General features: G+C 52.5%; 3 protein-coding genes across 8 annotated transcripts; 2 read left to right on the top strand and 1 right to left on the bottom strand.

The window, feature by feature from the left end:
- Nucleotides 1-159: 159 nt before the first annotated feature.
- On the top strand, nt 160-4201 carry ZNF513 (zinc finger protein 513). Of its 3 annotated transcripts, none has more exons than XM_023229981.2 (4): nt 160-273; nt 789-944; nt 1974-2561; nt 2657-4201. In XM_023229981.2, exons 2-4 carry the CDS (start codon nt 920-922, stop codon nt 3481-3483), a joined length of 1440 nt encoding a protein of 479 aa, XP_023085749.1. In that variant the 5' UTR covers nt 160-273; nt 789-919; the 3' UTR covers nt 3484-4201. The 3 variants fall into 3 exon arrangements, with proteins under 3 accessions (XP_023085749.1, XP_023085748.1, XP_023085750.1); XM_023229980.1 differs by having other exon boundaries at nt 251-565; nt 2657-3795; XM_023229982.1 differs by lacking the exon at nt 160-273 and adding an exon at nt 620-699.
- SNX17 (sorting nexin 17) lies at nt 3898-10587 on the bottom strand. The gene is made up of 15 exons (XM_023229983.2): nt 10292-10587; nt 9762-9836; nt 8341-8458; nt 7764-7828; nt 6782-6892; nt 6578-6668; nt 6319-6406; nt 5994-6063; nt 5601-5693; nt 5303-5506; nt 5056-5181; nt 4838-4915; nt 4637-4711; nt 4504-4545; nt 3898-4418 (listed from the first exon to the last, which is right to left on the bottom strand). The coding sequence occupies exons 1-15, from the start codon at nt 10352-10354 to the stop codon at nt 4305-4307; spliced, it is 1413 nt and encodes a 470-aa protein (XP_023085751.1). The 5' UTR covers nt 10355-10587; the 3' UTR covers nt 3898-4304.
- Nucleotides 10588-10611: 24 nt separating this feature from the next.
- On the top strand, nt 10612-16771 carry EIF2B4 (eukaryotic translation initiation factor 2B subunit delta). 4 transcript variants are annotated; one of them, XM_023229977.2, is made up of 13 exons: nt 10612-10813; nt 11177-11220; nt 11544-11679; nt 11888-12094; nt 12365-12444; nt 12635-12726; nt 12960-13074; nt 13279-13355; nt 13542-13644; nt 13908-14035; nt 14174-14351; nt 16224-16404; nt 16524-16771. In XM_023229977.2, the coding sequence occupies exons 1-13, from the start codon at nt 10783-10785 to the stop codon at nt 16721-16723; spliced, it is 1572 nt and encodes a 523-aa protein (XP_023085745.1). In that variant the 5' UTR covers nt 10612-10782; the 3' UTR covers nt 16724-16771. The 4 variants fall into 4 exon arrangements, with proteins under 4 accessions (XP_023085745.1, XP_023085746.1, XP_023085743.1 ...); XM_023229978.1 differs by having other exon boundaries at nt 10646-10813; nt 12986-13074; XM_023229975.1 differs by having other exon boundaries at nt 10798-11220.
- The last annotated feature ends 1329 nt before the right edge of the window (nt 16772-18100 follow it).

The raw sequence follows: 18100 nt of genomic DNA, 5'->3' as shown, positions 1-18100 counted from the left end.
GGCTACCCCTCGTCCCCTCCTAGAGCCAGAAATGCTCTCCTAGTTTCCCCAGGGAGGAGTCGGGACTGGTCTGGCGGGCCTGAAACCTGGAGTCGGGCTGGAGGCCTCCTGCGCGGCTCCCCGGCCGGCTCTCCCCGGCCTGTGATTGGCTCGCTCGCCGTCTCATCACAATCACTTCCCGGTCACGCCATTGAGGCTCCTGCCGCCGCCGCTTCCCCTGGACTACGCGTCCCGTGCGGCTCTGCGGCGGCGGAAGCGGAAGCGAGTACGGAGGTACCAGCTGGTCTCCGTAGGGGGGTAGGGGGCTCCATGAATGGAAGCGGCGGCGGCGGCGGCGGGAGCGGCCTGAGCTGGGCGCCGGGGCCAGGGCCGGGGGCTGCCCAGGGCCCGCGCCGCTGCATGGGGGCGGCCCGCGGGCCCTGAGAGGAAGGGCAGACGGGCGGGCCGAGATAGGAGGGGCGGGGTCGGGCGGCCGCAGGCCGGAGGCGCGTCGGGCTGGAGCCGGTCACGATGCCCCGAAGGAAGCAAAGCCACCCGCAGCCCGTGAAATGCGAGGGGGTCAAAGGTCAGGGGTCAGGGGCCTTGAGGGGAGAGGAGCGGGGGTGGGGTCAGTGGAGTGGGCTCAGGTCAGGGTGGAGGGGGACTCCTGAGGGATGAAGTGGGCGATCCAGACTCCTAGCTTCCCACCGAGGCACTAAGGTAATCAGAGTGGGTCAGCGAGTACGGGAAGTGTAGTCCACGAGGGCTGGCTCCTGAGGGAGAATCCACAAGCCCCCTCCCCTCTTCAGTGGATACTGAAGACTCCCTCGACGAAGGACCCGGGGCCCTGGTATTGGAGAGTGATTTGCTACTAGGCCAGGATCTGGAGTTTGAGGAGGAAGAGGAAGAGGAGGAAGGCGACGGCAACAGTGACCAGCTCATGGGCTTCGAGAGAGACTCGGAAGGTGGGTTTTCGGGACTTGGTTAAGGATTAGTGGCCGCTGGAGACCCCAGCCCTTCGGAAGGCAGGTTAGGGCACCATTTCCTGCCACAACCGAGAGCTGGTTGAGCTTACATTTGAGCTAGATGACTTCATTTGTTTAATGGTCCCATCACTTCCATCACTTTGTTGAGGTGAAGTTCTGAGGCCCGGTCAAAGGTGATATGAATAGGAGGGTGGGTGAATCACATGGAGCAACTGATGAAAAGTAAATGCCCTGTCTCTTCCTAGCCCATTCCTTATGTGTATTTACTTTTAAGAGAGGTTCAGGGAAGCAAACTCTCTGTAAATCATTCAACCCAGTACTGACGTCTAATTTAACTCCCTTTCACCTGCAGCGTAAGCTCCTTTTGTATTGAGAGGTTTTAGTTTCTGTCTGTATCCTTCCATGCCCCTCTTCCCTGATCTTAGCAGCATCCTACCCTAATTTGCTGGACTAACCCATCCATTTATGCAAGATGTTTTTTGAAAGTCATTGAGGGGATCCATGTAAATATCAATCTGTTCTTTAAGCAGACAATTGGTATTACATGCATTACTTTCATTGTCTCCACTTCCCTCCAAATTTTGCCTCAGAGATAGGTTTTATTTTATATCAGCTCTTTACTAAAAGGGGCCTTAGGAATAGGCTTTAGAAAAAGGTCTTGGGGTTCTCTGCCTTTTGTATTTTTACTTTCTTATCTCAAGAATTATATTATTGATTCATTTCAGTCTGTGGTCCACTGTGAGCCCTTGATCCTTGCCCATTCAGTGAAACTAGATACAGATCAATTCTACCATCACTAGATTAGTCCAGTCTAAGAGGTAGACAATTCATGTTGAATTTTCAGGAATTACTGCAGGGGAGAACTTGATTCCTAGGAGGGAACTAAAGGGATCATCAAAGCTAAGGGTGGGTGGAGCCAAGCAAGTGGGGAGACCATACTGAAAAGGGGAGAGTTTGGAGCCTGATCCTACCCCATGCTGATGTCTCTTCTCATGTCTATTTCACCAGGAGACTCTCTGGGGGCCAGGCCTGGGCTTCCCTACGGGCTGAGCGACGATGAGTCTGGGGGCGGCCGGGCACTAAGTGCGGAGAGTGAAGTTGAGGAGCCAGCCAGGGGTCCAGGGGAGGCCAGGGGTGAGAGGCCAGGCCCAGCCTGCCAGCTGTGTGGGGGGCCGACAGGTGAGGGGCCGTGTTGTGGGGCAGGAGGGCCGGGTGGGGGGCCCCTGCTGCCCCCACGGCTACTGTACTCATGCCGCCTCTGCACCTTCGTGTCCCACTACTCGAGCCACCTGAAGCGGCACATGCAGACACACAGCGGAGAGAAGCCGTTCCGCTGTGGCCGCTGCCCCTACGCCTCAGCCCAGCTCGTCAACCTGACACGACATACCCGCACCCACACTGGCGAGAAGCCCTACCGCTGTCCCCACTGCCCCTTTGCCTGCAGCAGCCTGGGCAACCTGAGGCGGCATCAGCGTACCCACGCAGGGCCCCCCACTCCTCCCTGCCCGACCTGTGGCTTCCGCTGCTGTGCTCCACGACCAGCCCGGCCTCCCAGTCCCACAGAGCAGGAAGGGGCGGTGCCCCGGCGACCTGAAGGTAAGAGAGACCAGGGACCAAAGACCTTGGGACATGGGTGGCTGGCCCTAGGAATGCTTGGATTGGATTCATAGCCCAGGTCTTTGTCCCCACAGATGCTCTGCTCCTTCCAGATTTGAGCCTCCATGTGCCACCAGGTGGTGCCAGTTTCCTGCCAGACTGTGGGCAGTTGCGGGGTGAAGGGGAGGGCCTCTGTGGAACTGGATCAGAACCACTGCCAGAGCTGCTATTCCCTTGGACTTGCCGGGGCTGTGGACAAGAGCTGGAGGAGGGTGAGGGTAGTCGGCTGGGAGCTGCCATGTGTGGGCGCTGCATGCGAGGAGAGGCTGGAGGGGGTGCCAGTGGGGGCCCCCAAGGCCCCAGTGACAAAGGCTTTGCCTGTAGCCTCTGCCCCTTTGCCACTCACTATCCCAACCACCTGGCCCGGCACATGAAGACACACAGTGGCGAGAAGCCCTTCCGCTGCGCCCGCTGTCCTTATGCCTCCGCTCATCTGGATAACCTGAAACGGCACCAGCGCGTCCATACAGGAGAGAAGCCCTACAAGTGCCCCCTCTGCCCTTATGCCTGTGGCAATCTGGCCAACCTCAAGCGTCATGGTCGCATCCACTCTGGTGACAAACCTTTTCGGTGTAGCCTTTGCAACTACAGCTGCAACCAGAGCATGAACCTCAAACGTCACATGCTGCGGCACACAGGCGAGAAGCCCTTCCGCTGTACCACCTGCGCCTATACCACGGGCCACTGGGACAACTACAAGCGCCACCAGAAGGTGCATGGCCACGGTGGGGCAGGAGGGCCTGGTCTCTCTGCCTCTGAGGGCTGGGCCCCACCTCATAGCCCACCCTCTGTTTTGAGCTCTCGGGGCCCACCAGCCCTGGGGACTGCTGGCAGCCGGGCTGTCCATACAGACTCACCCTGAACTAGGTCCTTCTTCCCCATGTTTTATACAGACGGACCAGAAGCCACCTTTTTCTCCCCCGCTGGCCAGGGGCTCCACACAGACTAACCTAGGCACTATAAGGACCAGCCCAACCCCATGGGCGGGGGGCCATATGGACCAGGGGGCCTTGCCTTGACTGATGCACTTCACCAGCTCAGTGAGAAGGCCCCTATATTCACCTCCACTGCTCCCAAGGGCTGTGGACAAACTGGCTGGGGGACTGCCCAGCCTCCCACCTGTTTATTTAACTTATTTCAGTGCTTTATAATAAAGAAAACACTAACAAAGCCATGTCTATGCTGAATTGGCAATGGCAGGCAATTTGGCCTTACCCTTAGCATAGTAGTCCATGCTGTGATGGGGGAAGCAGGGGCAGTGAGAGGGAACCAGAGGTAGGCAGCAATCAGGCTGAGTTTAATGATGGGGAACTGGGCCAGACCAAACACAGACCTCTGCCCATCCCCTTGGCCTTTGGCCCATGGCCCCAAGAAACCAGAAGCGGCCCAGAGGGAGTTGTGGTTCCTCCCCAAGGCAGGTAGCCATGGTCCCTTAGACTTTGTGCAAAATACTAAATACTAATTTGGCATCAAGGGCCAGCTCTGAAAAGAGAAGGGGCAATCCTCTGTGCAGCCAGCCCAGGGGATGAGGAAAGGTAGGTTACAAGGCCCCTGGCCAAGAGAAAAGGGGAAGGTAGGAAGGGAGAAGGAAAAGACCCCTCCACCCCCAGCTTGGGGGACACAGGCACAGGGCAAGTTTCTGTAAATTCCACGGGTAGAGGGCAGACATCCAAGCAGTGGAGATTACAGATCCTCATCTCCAATGCCCTCGAAGGCGAAATTGCCGTGGACATCACTGGCACTGGCATCTGTGCTGGGACTGCCAATTCCCCGCAAGCTCACAGCACTCAGCTTACTCTGTAACAAAGGCAGGGTAGGGTCAGAGAGCTTGAGCATGCAAGATCCCCCAACAAACAGCAACCTCACCAACCCTGGAACTCACTGAGAGTTTGACCATAGATTCCTGGGTGGCATCAGGTGACTCCTGGGGAAGAAGAGGCAGAGATGTCAGAAACTCACTAGGTGAGGCGAGGCAGGGCTAAGAGCCAGGGTTCTGACCAGGAAGTAATACTTACAAGCAGTGGTGGGGACTTCACTGCTTGCTGGCTGTCTGAGCGTCTCAGAGTGCCCCCCACTCGCCGGCGCAGCATCTGGAGACAGATACAAGGTGCCGGTGAGGGCAGGATCACTCCCCCTCTCTCTCAAGAGAAGCCTCACATCTAGGACAAAAGGCCCCCTGCCACCTGCTCACTGCTCAGTCCACACTTGCTGCCTACCTTCCTGATACTGCCGCCCGATTTCTTCACCATCAGTTCATCGACCATGGACTGCAAGCAGATGCTCATCATGATAGCCTGAGGGCAAGAAAGAGTGTCCAGCTTGAGAAGAGTGGTCAGTCTGAGCCCAGCAACACTAATGGCTCCCATATTGAGTACTGGAAACCCTGCACTTTTATCTAAGGTGCTCCAGAGGAGGCCTGAGGCTAGGTTCACACCTGGGGGCTAGTGATGGTGACCCACTGTAGCCGGTCCTTGCTCATGAGGTATTCAAAAGCCAGTTCCAGGCGCACCTCGCCCCGGCCCCGGCCTGGGCTGCTTGTGCTTCCACTGGGCAATGGCACCTGGGAGAGGAAGGGGAATTAGGCTGAGTTCACTCTGACCAACCTGTCTGGCTCCCTGATCCACTGCAGCCCATACCTAAGCTCAAGGCTTGCCAGGCCTCCCCCTCCCACCCCGACTCACAGAGGAGGTGACCCGCCAGCATCGCATGCGGGTGACCCGGAAGGAGCCTTCTCGCAGTTGCTGGCCAGGTAGGCGGAGCTGTAGGCTGAGCTCACTGTTGCCCGCGCTCACCACCACAGGACAGTCCTTTTCTGGGAAGTCAGCCACACAGGCATCAAAGCGCAGGTAGCCATAGTGCCGCAGTGTCTGGGCCAGTCTCAGGAACTGAAAATGGTCATCATGTGGGGGTACATTAGAAGGGGGAATGGGGCAGCGCAGAAAAAGCAACCCCTTGGAGGGAGACAGAGGCAGGGCTCACCTCCTTCTTGGAGACTTTCTCTTGCAGAGATTTGAGTTGCCGGTGCTGTTCCTTGGTGACCAAGATCCACCCACGCTCAATATCTGATACTGTCTATAGTAGAGACAAGGGGCAGGCAGTAGGAGGTCCCAGTCAGCAATCAAAGGAAAGTGTCTACCATTACCTCTGTCCAGCCTGACCCCTAGCCCCGCACTTGAGCGACTTCTTTGCAGTAAGTCCTTGATCTTGTCAGCTTAATAAAAGTAGAGAGAGTAGATACTGTGCCAGCAGCACTGATAGTATTCTAGGAACTTCCCCACAAACGGAACAAAGACATGACAGCAGTTTTCTTGGGAGAGTGAGTCACCAGTTACTTTCTTTAGGGGAAGGGTTCTGAGGCAGCTCCAAGCTCACCTGAGCATAAAGCAGGTTCAGGCCAACCCGGTTCTCCATGACATCGTCGTCATAGGCAGAGTCCCAATAACTGTGAGGCCAACGGGTGGAAAGGGGTAAAGGGGCTAAGCTGGGGTAAGGCAAGAAGTAGAATGGAAAACGGGCAAAACAGGCGCAATCTGAACTATCAGGGGCTAATGGTATAATGGGAGGAAGCTTGGGAGGCCTGGCAGAAACACCCAGCACTACACCCCCTTGTCCAGATTATTCTGTCTCAATGTGTGGCCCAATAATCCAATCCAGCACAGCACCCTCCCACCCCGCCCCTTCCAGGCCCAGCCCTGACCTCTTCCTCAGCACAATCTTATACTCTTGACTCCGAAGGCTGGTAACAGACACATAAGGCAGCTCAAACTCTTGCAACTTCCGTACAACTATGGGTTTAAAAAAAAAAAAAAAAAGGAAAATGTAGTGAGATTTAAAGGAAGGGAAATCAAGAAGTACCCTGAGGCAATGTTCATTCTGGGGGTGGGGGTAGGGAGTTAGAGGGGTTGCAAACTCACTACTGGAAGTACAAGGAAGCAGTCAAGTCCAGAGAAACTCACAAGAAAAGGCTCCATCCTCTTTTTCTCGAACTAAGAATAGACTAAAGTATCCAATCAAGTCATCTGGAAGATCCAGCTTTGCGGCTACAGCCTGGGGACAGGGATAAAAGTATAGCTCATCATACTGGCTGGTTCCAATCATTCTCCAAGCCCAGGACCCTGGCATGCAGGGGAAGAAGGGGCAGTGCTGAACAAGCACCTCACCTCCAGGACATCCTCAGTCTGATCTGAAGTTAGCACGTTGATAAGAACTTTCTGCCCGTTGCTGAGCAGCACTTCCAAGGACACTTCCTCTGTGGGGACCTGCTGTGTCTCCTGTTGTGAGCACACATGGGGATGGGAGGCACTGTCTTGTCCCTTGCCTTGACCTATGCCCAACTCTATTTCTAGGTCCCTTGTGTATCTTTATTCTCAGCTGCTTAAATACAGGCTGGGATTTCTTTGATTTCATAGGAACAGAAGAAGTTCCATTCCATTAAAAAAGATGACTCCTGGCCAGGCACGGTGGCTCAAGCCTGTAATCTCAGCACTTTGGGAGGCCGAGACGGGCGGATCACGAGGTCAGGAGATCGAGACCATCCTGGCTAACCCAGTGAAACCCCGTCTCTACTAAAAAATACAAAAACTAGCCGGGCGAGGTGGCGGGCGCCTGTAATCCCAGCTACTCGGGAGGCTGAGGCAGGTGAATGGCGTGAACCCGAAAGGCGGAGCTTGCAGTGAGCTGAGATCCGGCCACTGCACTCCAGTTTGGGTGACAGAGCGAGACTCCGTCCCCAAAAAAAAAAAAAAAAAAAAAAAAGATGACTCCTCTGTTATTAAGATGACATGGCCTGGCCTGGTGTGGTGGCTCATGCCTGCAATCCCAGCACTTTGGGAGGCCAAGGCAGGTGGATCACCTGAGGTCAGGAGTTCGAGACCTGCCTGGCCAACATGGCAAAACCCCGTCTCCACTAAAAATACAACAATTAGCTGGACATGGGGGCAGGTGCCTGTAATTCCAGCTACTGGGGAGGCTGAGGCAGGAGAATCACTTGAACCTGGGAGGCAGAGGTTGCAGTGAGCTGAGATTGCACCACTGCACTCCAGCCTGTGCAACAGACCAAGACTCTGTTTCAAAAAAATAAAAGACATGACCTTCCACAGCAAGGTCCTTTCCTTAAATCTTGGTCCCACCCAAAGTCCTTACCTGTTGTGCCCGACGCAGGAAACTGTTGAAGGTCTCGCTGCTCCCAAGCAATGGGTCTTGCCGAACTATAAGAACAAGAGAATGATATTACGGGAACTTAGGACTCACTCTTGGCTCCCCAGTCCTCCTCTCAGTAGGTTCCCCCGACCCCATTTCCTGGGCTGATGGTGGCCTGCCACATCCCCCAGCTGGCCTCGCCTCACCTCACTGTTTGCATAAATTCTTCACCTGCCCCACCCTTGGCTGCCATCTAGGTGAGTCCAGTCTATAGAACTAGGGAAATAACAATGATGTTAATCTAAAGCACATCAGATACAAATTAAGTTCTCTCCACTGATCTTAATTTAAGACTAGTGTTATGCTACTATTTCTCATAGATGTTAGTGCCCAAATTGTTCTGCTAGTACATAGAGTTACACATCCTCATAGACTATTTACTTTGCTAATTGCATAACAGATCAAACAAGAGGCTTCCTAGATCTAGAAATTAAATCAGGCCCTTCTACAGAACCAGCTGTTTTTAAGTCTCTCCCCATAGTCCTCAATATAGTCAACCTAGTTTCCTGCAACCACTCACCAGCTTGCATGTACTTCTCTAACTGCTCTCTCCTCTGTTCTACCTCAGCAGGAGTCAGAGAGAAAAGCTTCTTTGGGGGGAATGCAGGAAGTACATTGGCCCCATACTCCTTCCGAAGCTATTTAGAGAAAGAGATACAACCCTTCACATAAACACAGAAAATGAGATGAGGCAATCTACATACGCTCATAATGTTCTCTTGGGTGCCCCTCCCTTCCCTCAGTCCCTGCTCCCCTGTCTACCCTGGTCATCTGAGAAACAATTCCTTTGACAGAGGTAGCATCTCAAGGGAGCTGTCCTAGATAGAAGCTGTTCTCTACCTTATTGTGTACAAGTCAGCCCCTCCACAGTATGGGGAGGATTGGTACTGGGTTGGGACCTATAGGGAGCCCCCTGACCACCTAGCAAGACTGTTCACTGAACCCTCACAGGAAGGAAAGGGCTTTATAAAGTGCACAGTTAATAGCATTAAGTCTGTTCACAAGGTATCTTAGGACTTAAAGGGACTTTGCAGATCAAAGAATCCATCTTTCAGGTGTAGAAACCGAGGCCCAAAGAAATCAGGTAACAGCCGGGTACCATGGCTCATGCCTGTAATCCCAGCATCTTGGGAGGCCAAGGTGGGTGGATCACCTGAGGTCAGGAGTTTGAGACCAACCTGGCCAACATAGTGAAACCCTGTCTCTACTAAAAATACAAAAATTAGCCGGGTGTGACGGCAGGCGCCTGTAATCCCAGCTTCTTGGGAGTCTAAGGCAGGAGAATCGCTTGAACCCAGGAGGCAGAGCTGAGATTGTGAGCCGAGATCGTGCCACTGCACTCCAGCCTGGGCAACAAGAGGGAAACTCCATCTCAAAAAAAAAAAAAAAAAATCAGGTAACTTCCTCAGGGTTGCACAACTAATTATCAGTAGAACTCTACTGAGTTAAATAGAGTTCATGATCTGGTAAGAAAGGAGGAGAAAACATTGCATCACAGATACATAACGATAATTGGCACAGCTAAACACAGTGAAATGAGCCGAAGAACACAAAAGGAAATCGGTGAATCGTTTGTACAAGCAGGGAAAATAATTTCAAGTTGCAGCTCAGATGACAGAAAGAATGTGCTTTGACAGCCTAGGTGGAGGTAGTCGGGGGGAAGGGTTGGTTTGCCCATGCAGGGGTAAAGGCTACTAGGGCAGTAAGACAGGACAGAGAACCAGGATATAAGGACAGGAAGGGGCAGTTGTTGCGCGGACATTAAGCTTCTTAGGGAGTTGCCGGAAATGTCAAACAAGATAAACCAGGACCCTTCCCTGTGGCAGTGATTAAAGGGGAACTACAGTCTACGGGAACAAGAAGAGCGGGTAAAGGGAGACACTGATGCCCACGTGTAGGGAAGGGCTTGAAGCTGTCTCAAGGCAGGGGTGCTAGTCCCACCTGCTCGTGCAGCCCCAGGAGCTGGCTGTAGCGCACCCGACAGTGCAGGACTCCATTCACGTGAATGTTATAGGCCTGAGGACACAAAAGTAGTCAAGCATTTTAGGGTTGCGGTCTGAGCAACCCCCTTGAGAACCCTGGCCGGAAGTTGCCTGGCAACTCCGCCTGAGTAACGCGCTAATCTCCCGAGGGTTAGTTCGCTTGTTTTCCCCAGGGCCAGGTCCCAAAGCTGAACAGCCAGTCCAGGGGAAATTCGGACGCTTGTGTTGCAGTCTCCCTGCCCAAGAGGCCAGTGACGCCCACCAGGGCAGCTGCGGCCTAGCTCCAGGAGGCGACCCGGCCTAAGGGCCTACCCTACAGGAGCTCGGGCGACCAATCACACACACGAGATGAGCTCCCAGAGAGGCCGTCGGGAGTCGGCGGCCCAGGACCAGGCCCGAAGGCTGGCGGTCAGGCCTCGGAGGCCGCTCCGAGAAGGCTCGGGCCCGTTATCCCCGCCCCTGCCCGGCCCGGCTCCGGCCGCTCCTCACCACGTAAGCGGAGCCGCCGCTGTCCCCGCTGCGGGACTCGGTTTCGGGAATGGAAAAGTGCATGTTCCCTACGGCACGGCCCAGCCGGGCTCCGGACTGTGAGGGCCGCAGCGGCTCTGCACGCTCCCCCTCCGCTGCTCAGCGAGTCCCCGCAGCCTCACTCGCCATTTTGGGAGCCCTGCGATCCGATGTGGGAAGGCGGTGGGACGTCGGTTCTGGGACGCAGTAGCCCGGGCATGCTGGGAACTGTAGTCTAAAGGGCAAGAGCCGCCTCTCGGGACAAGGAGCCCAAAGTGGAGTTGGCCCTCATTGCAACCCGTAGTGCGGGGCGGGGCCCCGGGGCCCGTCAGAAATTATAGTCCGATTAGGGCTGCGCGTCTTGCTTCGGCGGCTCAGCCTCCAGCCCAGGTGGCGCTGTGGGCCCAGCGGCCACGGAGCGAGGCAGCCGGGCGGCTCCGTGACCAGGCGGGCGGAGCCTAGGACTGAGGGCGATGGCTGCTGTGGCCGTGGCTGTTCGCGAGGGTGAGTGAAGAGCCAGGCCTGCCTACCGGTACGAGGGCCGACGAGCTCTGGACAGCTAGTGCCCGGCCCTGAGCGCCTTTGGGCCCCGCCGCTCCGTTCCAGCGCCACGCTGGGCGCCGGTCTACACAGTCTCTAGCGCAGTCACGCGCCGTGCACCGGCTGGTTCCTGTGAGGAGGATCGGTGACCCCTCCTTTCCTTTGATCCACCGCGCAGTGCGTCCCCACGCGGATCTTTGGCTCACCTCGCGCCTGTCGGCGAAGCCATGGTCATGCTAACCCAGCAGCCGGCTGCGCCGAGTGCTAGTGCCCCCAAGCCCTCCCGGAGTCTGTCTGGCTCACTTTGTGCCCTGTTTTCTGATGCAGACTCGGGATCCGGGATGAAGGCGGAGCTTCGCCCTGGGCCTGGGGTAAGTGAGGCTTCCCTCCCCAGCCGCCTGCCAAGCGCTACGCAGGAGGTTGTGCCAGCTTTATTCCGCCCCAGCTCCCATCCCGTGTCAGTTTATTTCTCAGTAAAGCCAGGAGATTTTACAGAGGTCTTGCAACTCTGGCGATATATGATTCTGTCCCTGGAGGAGAAACGTCAGTCTCTGTGGATGTAAGCTTGTAACAGGTAGCTTGTGGAAGTTAGGGAGAACTAGGGATTTAACCATGTACTCTTGTAAGCATCCAATAGTGTTTGTTCCCCTTTGGAATTGTTGGGGAAGAGCAGTATCCTATGTCTGTGTCTTAGGCAGTGGGGAGGGAAATGACCAAAGAAGAGAAGCTGCAGCTTCGGAAGGAAAAGAAACAGCAGAAGAAGAAACGGAAGGAAGAAAAGGGGGCAGAACCAGAAACTGGCTCTGCTGTATCTGCAGCCCAATGTCAAGGTGCGGGGTCTTTTTTAAAGGGCTGGGGTGTGGAGCTGGTAGAGGGATGTGGTGGGAGAGAGAAGGGAGAGACAGGATAAAGTTGATTTGAGCAAGTGTGTAAAGCAAAGAGGTTTACAAGGAGAGAAGCTAGTTTTAGCTGGGGCACGGATATCACCTCCCTGCAGCTTGGGCACCTTTTTTTTTTTTTTTTTTTTGATGCTTTTAGTGGGCCCAACCAGAGAACTGCCAGAATCGGGCATTCAGTTGGGCACTCCTGGGGAGAAAGTTACAGCTGGTCGGAGTAAGGCTGAACTTCGGGCTGAGCGTCGAGCCAAGCAGGAGGCAGAGCGGGCCCTGAAACAGGCAAGAAAAGGGGAACAAGGAGGACCACCTCCTAAGGCCAGCCCCAGCACAGCTGGAGAGACCCCCTCAGGTATCTTCCCTTCATTTTAGGACCTTCCTTACTCCTAATTCTACCACCAGCTCAGGCTGCCCTGTAGTAAAACAGCTGTCCCCTCTCATTCTCACCTTGGGACCCAGAGTTCTGAATTCTTCCCATCATCCTATCCCTATTTCCTTTTCTACTCTATTCTCCCTGTTTTCCCCACCTCATCCTGTTTTTCTTGGTGCCCCTTATACCCTAAGAGCAAATTACACATTTCAAGACCTACAGTGTCCTGAAAACATGATCATTATCTTTCAGGAGTGAAGCGTCTCCCTGAGTACCCTCAGGTTGATGACCTACTTCTGAGAAGGCTTGTTAAAAAACCAGAGCGTCAACAGGTAGGAAGTGGGTTTGGTGCCTGGGTAGAAAGAGACTAGGGAAATGGACTGGAAGGAGGAAAGGTGCTGGGTGCAAAGTGAGAAGGATGCGTGCTTGGGTCAGAGTAGTCTTACTGTTCACTTCCTTTCCAGCTTTATCCCATCATTTTTAAACTCTGGGCCATTGGTCCTGTTTCCTTGTTTTGTCAAGGTTCCTACACGAAAGGATTATGGATCCAAAGTCAGTCTCTTCTCTCACCTACCCCAGTACAGCAGACAAAACTCTCTGACCCAGTTTATGAGGTAGGATCCTATGAGATTGTCATAACTTTTGAGTCTGAGGAGTTTTAGTAAGTCAGTATTGAAAGTGTCTAGTAAGGTGGGCTCTGCAGGAAGAAGTATGAACCCAAGGCAGAACTGTAGAAGAAGTGGGGAAATCTGCTAGTGAAGGAAGTTCCTTTTCATCAGGGGCAGGTGGGCAGGGCAGTAGATGCTCAAGCTCCCTTTCGAAGTATGTGACACCGCCATCCCATCAGCATCCCATCCTCTGTGATCCACCCAGCCATGGTGCGACTCGGCCTGCAGTACTCCCAGGGCCTGGTCAGTGGCTCCAATGCCCGGTGTATTGCCCTGCTTCGTGCCTTGCAGCAGGTATGTCCTATCCTGTTCTCTCTTACTATCCAACCCCACCTCCCCCAACACTACCCCAGCTTCTCTGTCACCCAAGGTCACCTCTGGGGGACAGAGGGAATACTCCCACCCTCAGAACATTTTCCTCAGTGAAGCTTATCCCCAGCCCCCGTTCAGAGATCTTTATTAAGGGGCGTTTTGCAGATCACCTTGTGTACCCTATAGGTGATTCAGGATTACACAACACCACCCAGTGAAGAACTCTCCAGGGATCTAGTGAATAAACTAAAACCCTACATGAGGTAGGGATAACACTATAAGTCCACTCCCACCTCACCCAATCTTTGTCTTATACTCTTTTTCCTGCTTTTCTATCTCTATTTTCATTTTCTGTTCTGTTTTCTTTTTAAAGACTTTTTTTTTTAATGTGAAACCTTTGTAAGTTGTGAAGAGTTGTACAGATGTAAGGTATTGCTGTTGTATTACAGCTTCCTGACTCAGTGCCGTCCCCTGTCAGCGAGCATGCACAACGCCATCAAGTTCCTTAACAAGGAAATCACCAGTGTGGGCAGTTCCAAGCGGGAAGAGGAGGTGATGAGTATGAGAAATAAGGAAGGCATGCACCTGTGGGTAGAATCAAGAAACATGTTCAAAACCCCCGGGAAGGCCAACATAAGCCTATGTTTTTTGTTTTGTCCTAGTCAAGGGTTAAGGAAGGGTTTGGGCATTCTGACTTGTGCCATCTCTGGGCCCTCTATGGGCCTGTCATCATACACATATTCAAGCACCTGGCATGATCATCATTGGGATAAAAGTGTCCATTTCTTGTTCACTAAGGATTTTGCTCCATTTAGGCCAAGTCAGAACTTCAAGCAGCCATTGATCGGTATGTGCAAGAGAAGATTGTGCTTGCAGCTCAGGCAATTTCACGCTTTGCTTACCAGAAGATCAGTAATGGAGATGTGATCCTGGTATATGGATGGTATGATCCAGACCCTGTGACTGAGCAAATTGGGGAGTTGGAATGATCTGAAGAAGGGACTACCCATTTGCCTTTGGGAATAAGTTAGTCATCAGTTACTGACGTTTATAACTGAATCCTCCTCTTCATTCACTCTAGCTCATCTCTGGTATCACGAATTCTTCAGGAGGCTTGGACAGAGGGCCGGCGATTTCGGGTGGTAGTGGTGGACAGCCGGCCATGGCTGGAAGGAAGGCACACGCTACATTCTCTAGTCCGTGCTGGTGTCCCAGCCTCCTACCTGCTGATTCCTGCAGCCTCCTATGTGCTCCCAGAGGTGAGTACAGAGGAAAAGGACTCCAAAGTTGGAGGTAAAAAGGTGTAGTAGTACAGACATAATCTCACCTTCTCAAAGTTAGTTTTGTTTTTGTTTTGAGATAAAGATGGAGTACAGTGGCGTGATCACAGCTCACTGCAGTCTCGACCTCCTGGGCTCAGGTGATCTTCCCACCTCCGCCTCTGAGTAGCTGGGACTACTGGTGTGCACCACCACGCCCAGCTAGTTTTTATTTTTCTTGTAGGGATGGGATATTGCTATGTTGCCCAGGCTGGAACTCCTGGGCTCAAGCAGTTCCCCTGTCTCGGCCTCCCAAAGTACTGGGATTATAGGCATGAGCCACTGTGCCCAGCCACAATTATTTAAAAGTATTAGAATTACATAGTCCTGGCTTGGCGCCATGGCTCACGCCTGCAATCTCAACACTTTGGGGGTCCAACGCAGGAGGATCACTTGAGCCCAGGAGTTCAAGACCAGTCTGCTCAACATAATGAGACCCTGTCTCCACACACACAAACATACAAAATTAGCTGGGCATGGTGCATGCGCATGTAGTTCCAGCTACTTAAGAGGCTGAGATGGGAGGATTGCTTGAGCCCGGGAGGTTGAGGCTGCAGTGAGCTGTGATTGCACCACTGCACTCCAGCCTGGGTGACAGAGTGAAACCCTGTGTCAAGATAAAAAAATTACATAGCTCTGTTTATATTTAATTGGAAAAACACTGACAGTATGTTACAGCAGTTTAGCTATTGCAAAAACATTACATGAAACTAGCAACCAGGAAGAGAGAACAAGACAAAAGTAACTTCAAAGTTTAGTTTTCCTGTGGGAGATTTGGTGGGTCAGTGGTCAGGTGTTTTCACAGAGGAAGAGCCATCATTAAGATGTTTTCGGCGGACTTCCCAGCCCCCTCCTCCTGTCGGGATGTCGGGACTGTATCAGGAACCCCGCCCGAGAGGAGGCCAACAGACCTCTCCCTACCCACCTTCTTCCCCTGAAGCTAGGTGACCAAAAATAAATTTGCAGTTTTGCTCCTAAAAAAAAAAAAAAAAAAAAAAGATGTTTTCACAGAAGAAAAGCCATCATTAAGATTTATTACTTGCCAGGCCCAGTGGGTCACGCCTGTAATCCTATCTCTTTGGGAGTCTGAGGCAGGAAAATCACCTGAGGCTGGGAGTTTGAGACCAGCCTGACCAATGTGGAGAAACCCCGTCTCTACTAAAAAAACAAAAAATCAGCTGGGAGTGGTGGTGCATGCCTGTAATCCCAGCTACTGTGGAGGCTGAGGCAGGAGAATCACTTGAACCCAGGAGGCGGAGGTTGTGGTGAGCTGAGATCGTGCCACTGCACTCCAGCCTGGGCGACAAGAGTGAAACTTGGTCTCAGAAAACAAAAAGATTTATTACTTGTCTCTTTGTTTTTGTTTCCTTCCCTTCTTTTCACAGGTGTTGAGGTTTTTTTTTTTTTTTTTTTTTGAGATGGCATCTCGCTCTGTCGCCCAGGCTAGAGTGCAGTGGTGCGATCTCGGCTCACTGCAAGCTCCGCCTCCCGGGTTTATGCCATTCTCCCGCCTCAGCCTCCCGAGTAGCTGGGACTACAGGCGCCCGCCACCTCGCCCAGCTAGTTTTTTGTATTTTTTTAGTAGAGACGGGGTTTCACCGTGTTAGTCAGGATGGTCTTGATCTCCTGACCTCATGATCCACCCGTCTCGGCCTCCCAAAGTGCTGGGATTACAGGCTTGAGCCACCGCGCCCGGCCGTATTGAGATTTATTACTTGTCTTAATGTTGCTGTCCTGTAAGTAGGGGACTTTATTTTGCATTGATACAACAATGACATTTTTTCTCTTCCCCTTCTCCTGTGAAACAAACAGGTTTCCAAGGTGCTATTAGGAGCTCATGCACTCTTGGCCAACGGGTCTGTGATGTCACGGGTAGGGACAGCACAGTTAGCCCTGGTGGCTCGAGCCCATAATGTACCAGTGCTGGTTTGCTGTGAAACATACAAGTTCTGTGAGCGTGTGCAGACTGATGCCTTTGTCTCTAATGAGCTAGGTAAGTAGGGCAAAAGAGAAGCCTCCAGCTACCTATGACGACTTGAGAGGGAGAGAGAGGGGCGGATAAACTAGAACTTCTTTTCTGAAAGAACGTAATGGGTACACCTTCCATTGCAGATGACCCTGATGATCTGCAGTGTAAACGGGGAGAACATGTCGCACTGGCTAACTGGCAGAACCACGCGTCCCTACGGTTGTTGAATCTAGTCTATGATGTGACTCCCCCAGAGCTTGTGGATCTGGTGATCACAGAGCTGGGGATGATCCCTTGCAGTTCTGTACCTGTTGTTCTACGAGTCAAGAGCAGCGACCAGTGAGGGGGGAAACACAGGGTTAATAAATGCCATAGTCCCTACCCTCAGCAACTCTGCTGCCTTTATTTCTCTTTTAGCATCTCCGCCACTTAAGTTAGGAGTCCAGACTCCACAACCCCTTTTATCACCTGCTACTAACCTCAGACCTTTGTGAAGACCTGCTCAGGTCACTAGCTCCATGCCAGTGCGTTGGGGCTAACCTGAAGGTCCGTATAAAGAACCAAAACTACCCAAATCAATCATTCACTGAGCATCTACATGCCAGACACTAAACTGCGTATGAGGAGGAATATGAGAACAAATAGTCCTGGGCTGGGTGCAGTGACTCATTCCTGTAATCTCAGCATTTTGGGAGGCTAAGGCAGGGGGACTGTTTGAACCCAGAGGTTTGAGACCAGCCTGGGCAACATAGCAATCCTGTCTCTGCAAAAAATAAAAATTAGCTGGGCATGGTTGTGCTCATCTGTTGTCCCACCTACTCAGGAGGCTGAAGCAGGAGGATTGCTTGAGCCCAAGAGGTAGAGGCTGCAGTAAGCCATGATGGTACCACTGAACTCCAGCCTGGGTGACAGAGTGAGACCCTGTCTCAAAAGAGTCCTAACCTTATAAATTAGCATTGGTTGAATACTTTGTGTCAGAAACTGTTCTGAACCCATTCCTACCCATTTAGGAAGATTAACGCAACTCTGAAGGCTGGGCGCGGTGGCTCATGCCTGTAATCCCAGCACTTTGGGAGGCCGAGGCAGGCAGATCACCTAAGGTCAGAAGTTCGAGACCAACCTGGCCAACACGATGAAACTCTCTCTACTATAAATACAAAAATTAGCTGGGTGTGGTGGCACATGCCTGTAATCCCAGCTACTCCAGAGGCTGAGGCAGGAGAATCACTTGAACCCAGGAGATGGAGATTGCAGTGAGCCGAGATCGCGCCATTGCACTCTAGCCTGGGCAACAAAGCGACACTCCATCTCTAAAAATAAAAATAATAATACAACTCTAAGAAGTAAATGCAATTTTACAGATGAGATAATGGAAGCATCAAAGGTGAAGTTGCTTGCCCAAGGCAACACAGCTTAGGCACAGAAAGGTTAAGCTACTTGCCCTAGGTAACAGAGCTAGTCAGTAGCTAAACGAAGATGTGACCTCAGGCAGTCTGGATCTAGAGACTGTGCCCTTAACTTTTGTGCTCTATTACCCTAAGGAGTACTTACCATGGTATACGAAGATAATATCTACAGTATGAGGTAACCCAGTAGTAGTATGAACAAAAGATTGGTGAAAACCTCACAAATCACATCTAACCTAGTCCTTGAAAGATAAGTAATTGCCCAGTTGGAAGAAAAAAAAAAGAAGAAGAAGAAACAGCTCGAACACAAAGAA

The sequence above is a fragment of the Piliocolobus tephrosceles genome, chromosome 15 (genome assembly GCF_002776525.5).
Source record: "Piliocolobus tephrosceles isolate RC106 chromosome 15, ASM277652v3, whole genome shotgun sequence".
Taxonomy (NCBI): Eukaryota; Metazoa; Chordata; class Mammalia; order Primates; family Cercopithecidae; genus Piliocolobus; species Piliocolobus tephrosceles.
Note: the sequence above shows the minus strand (reverse complement) of the source record. Positions and strands in the feature narration are given on the sequence as shown.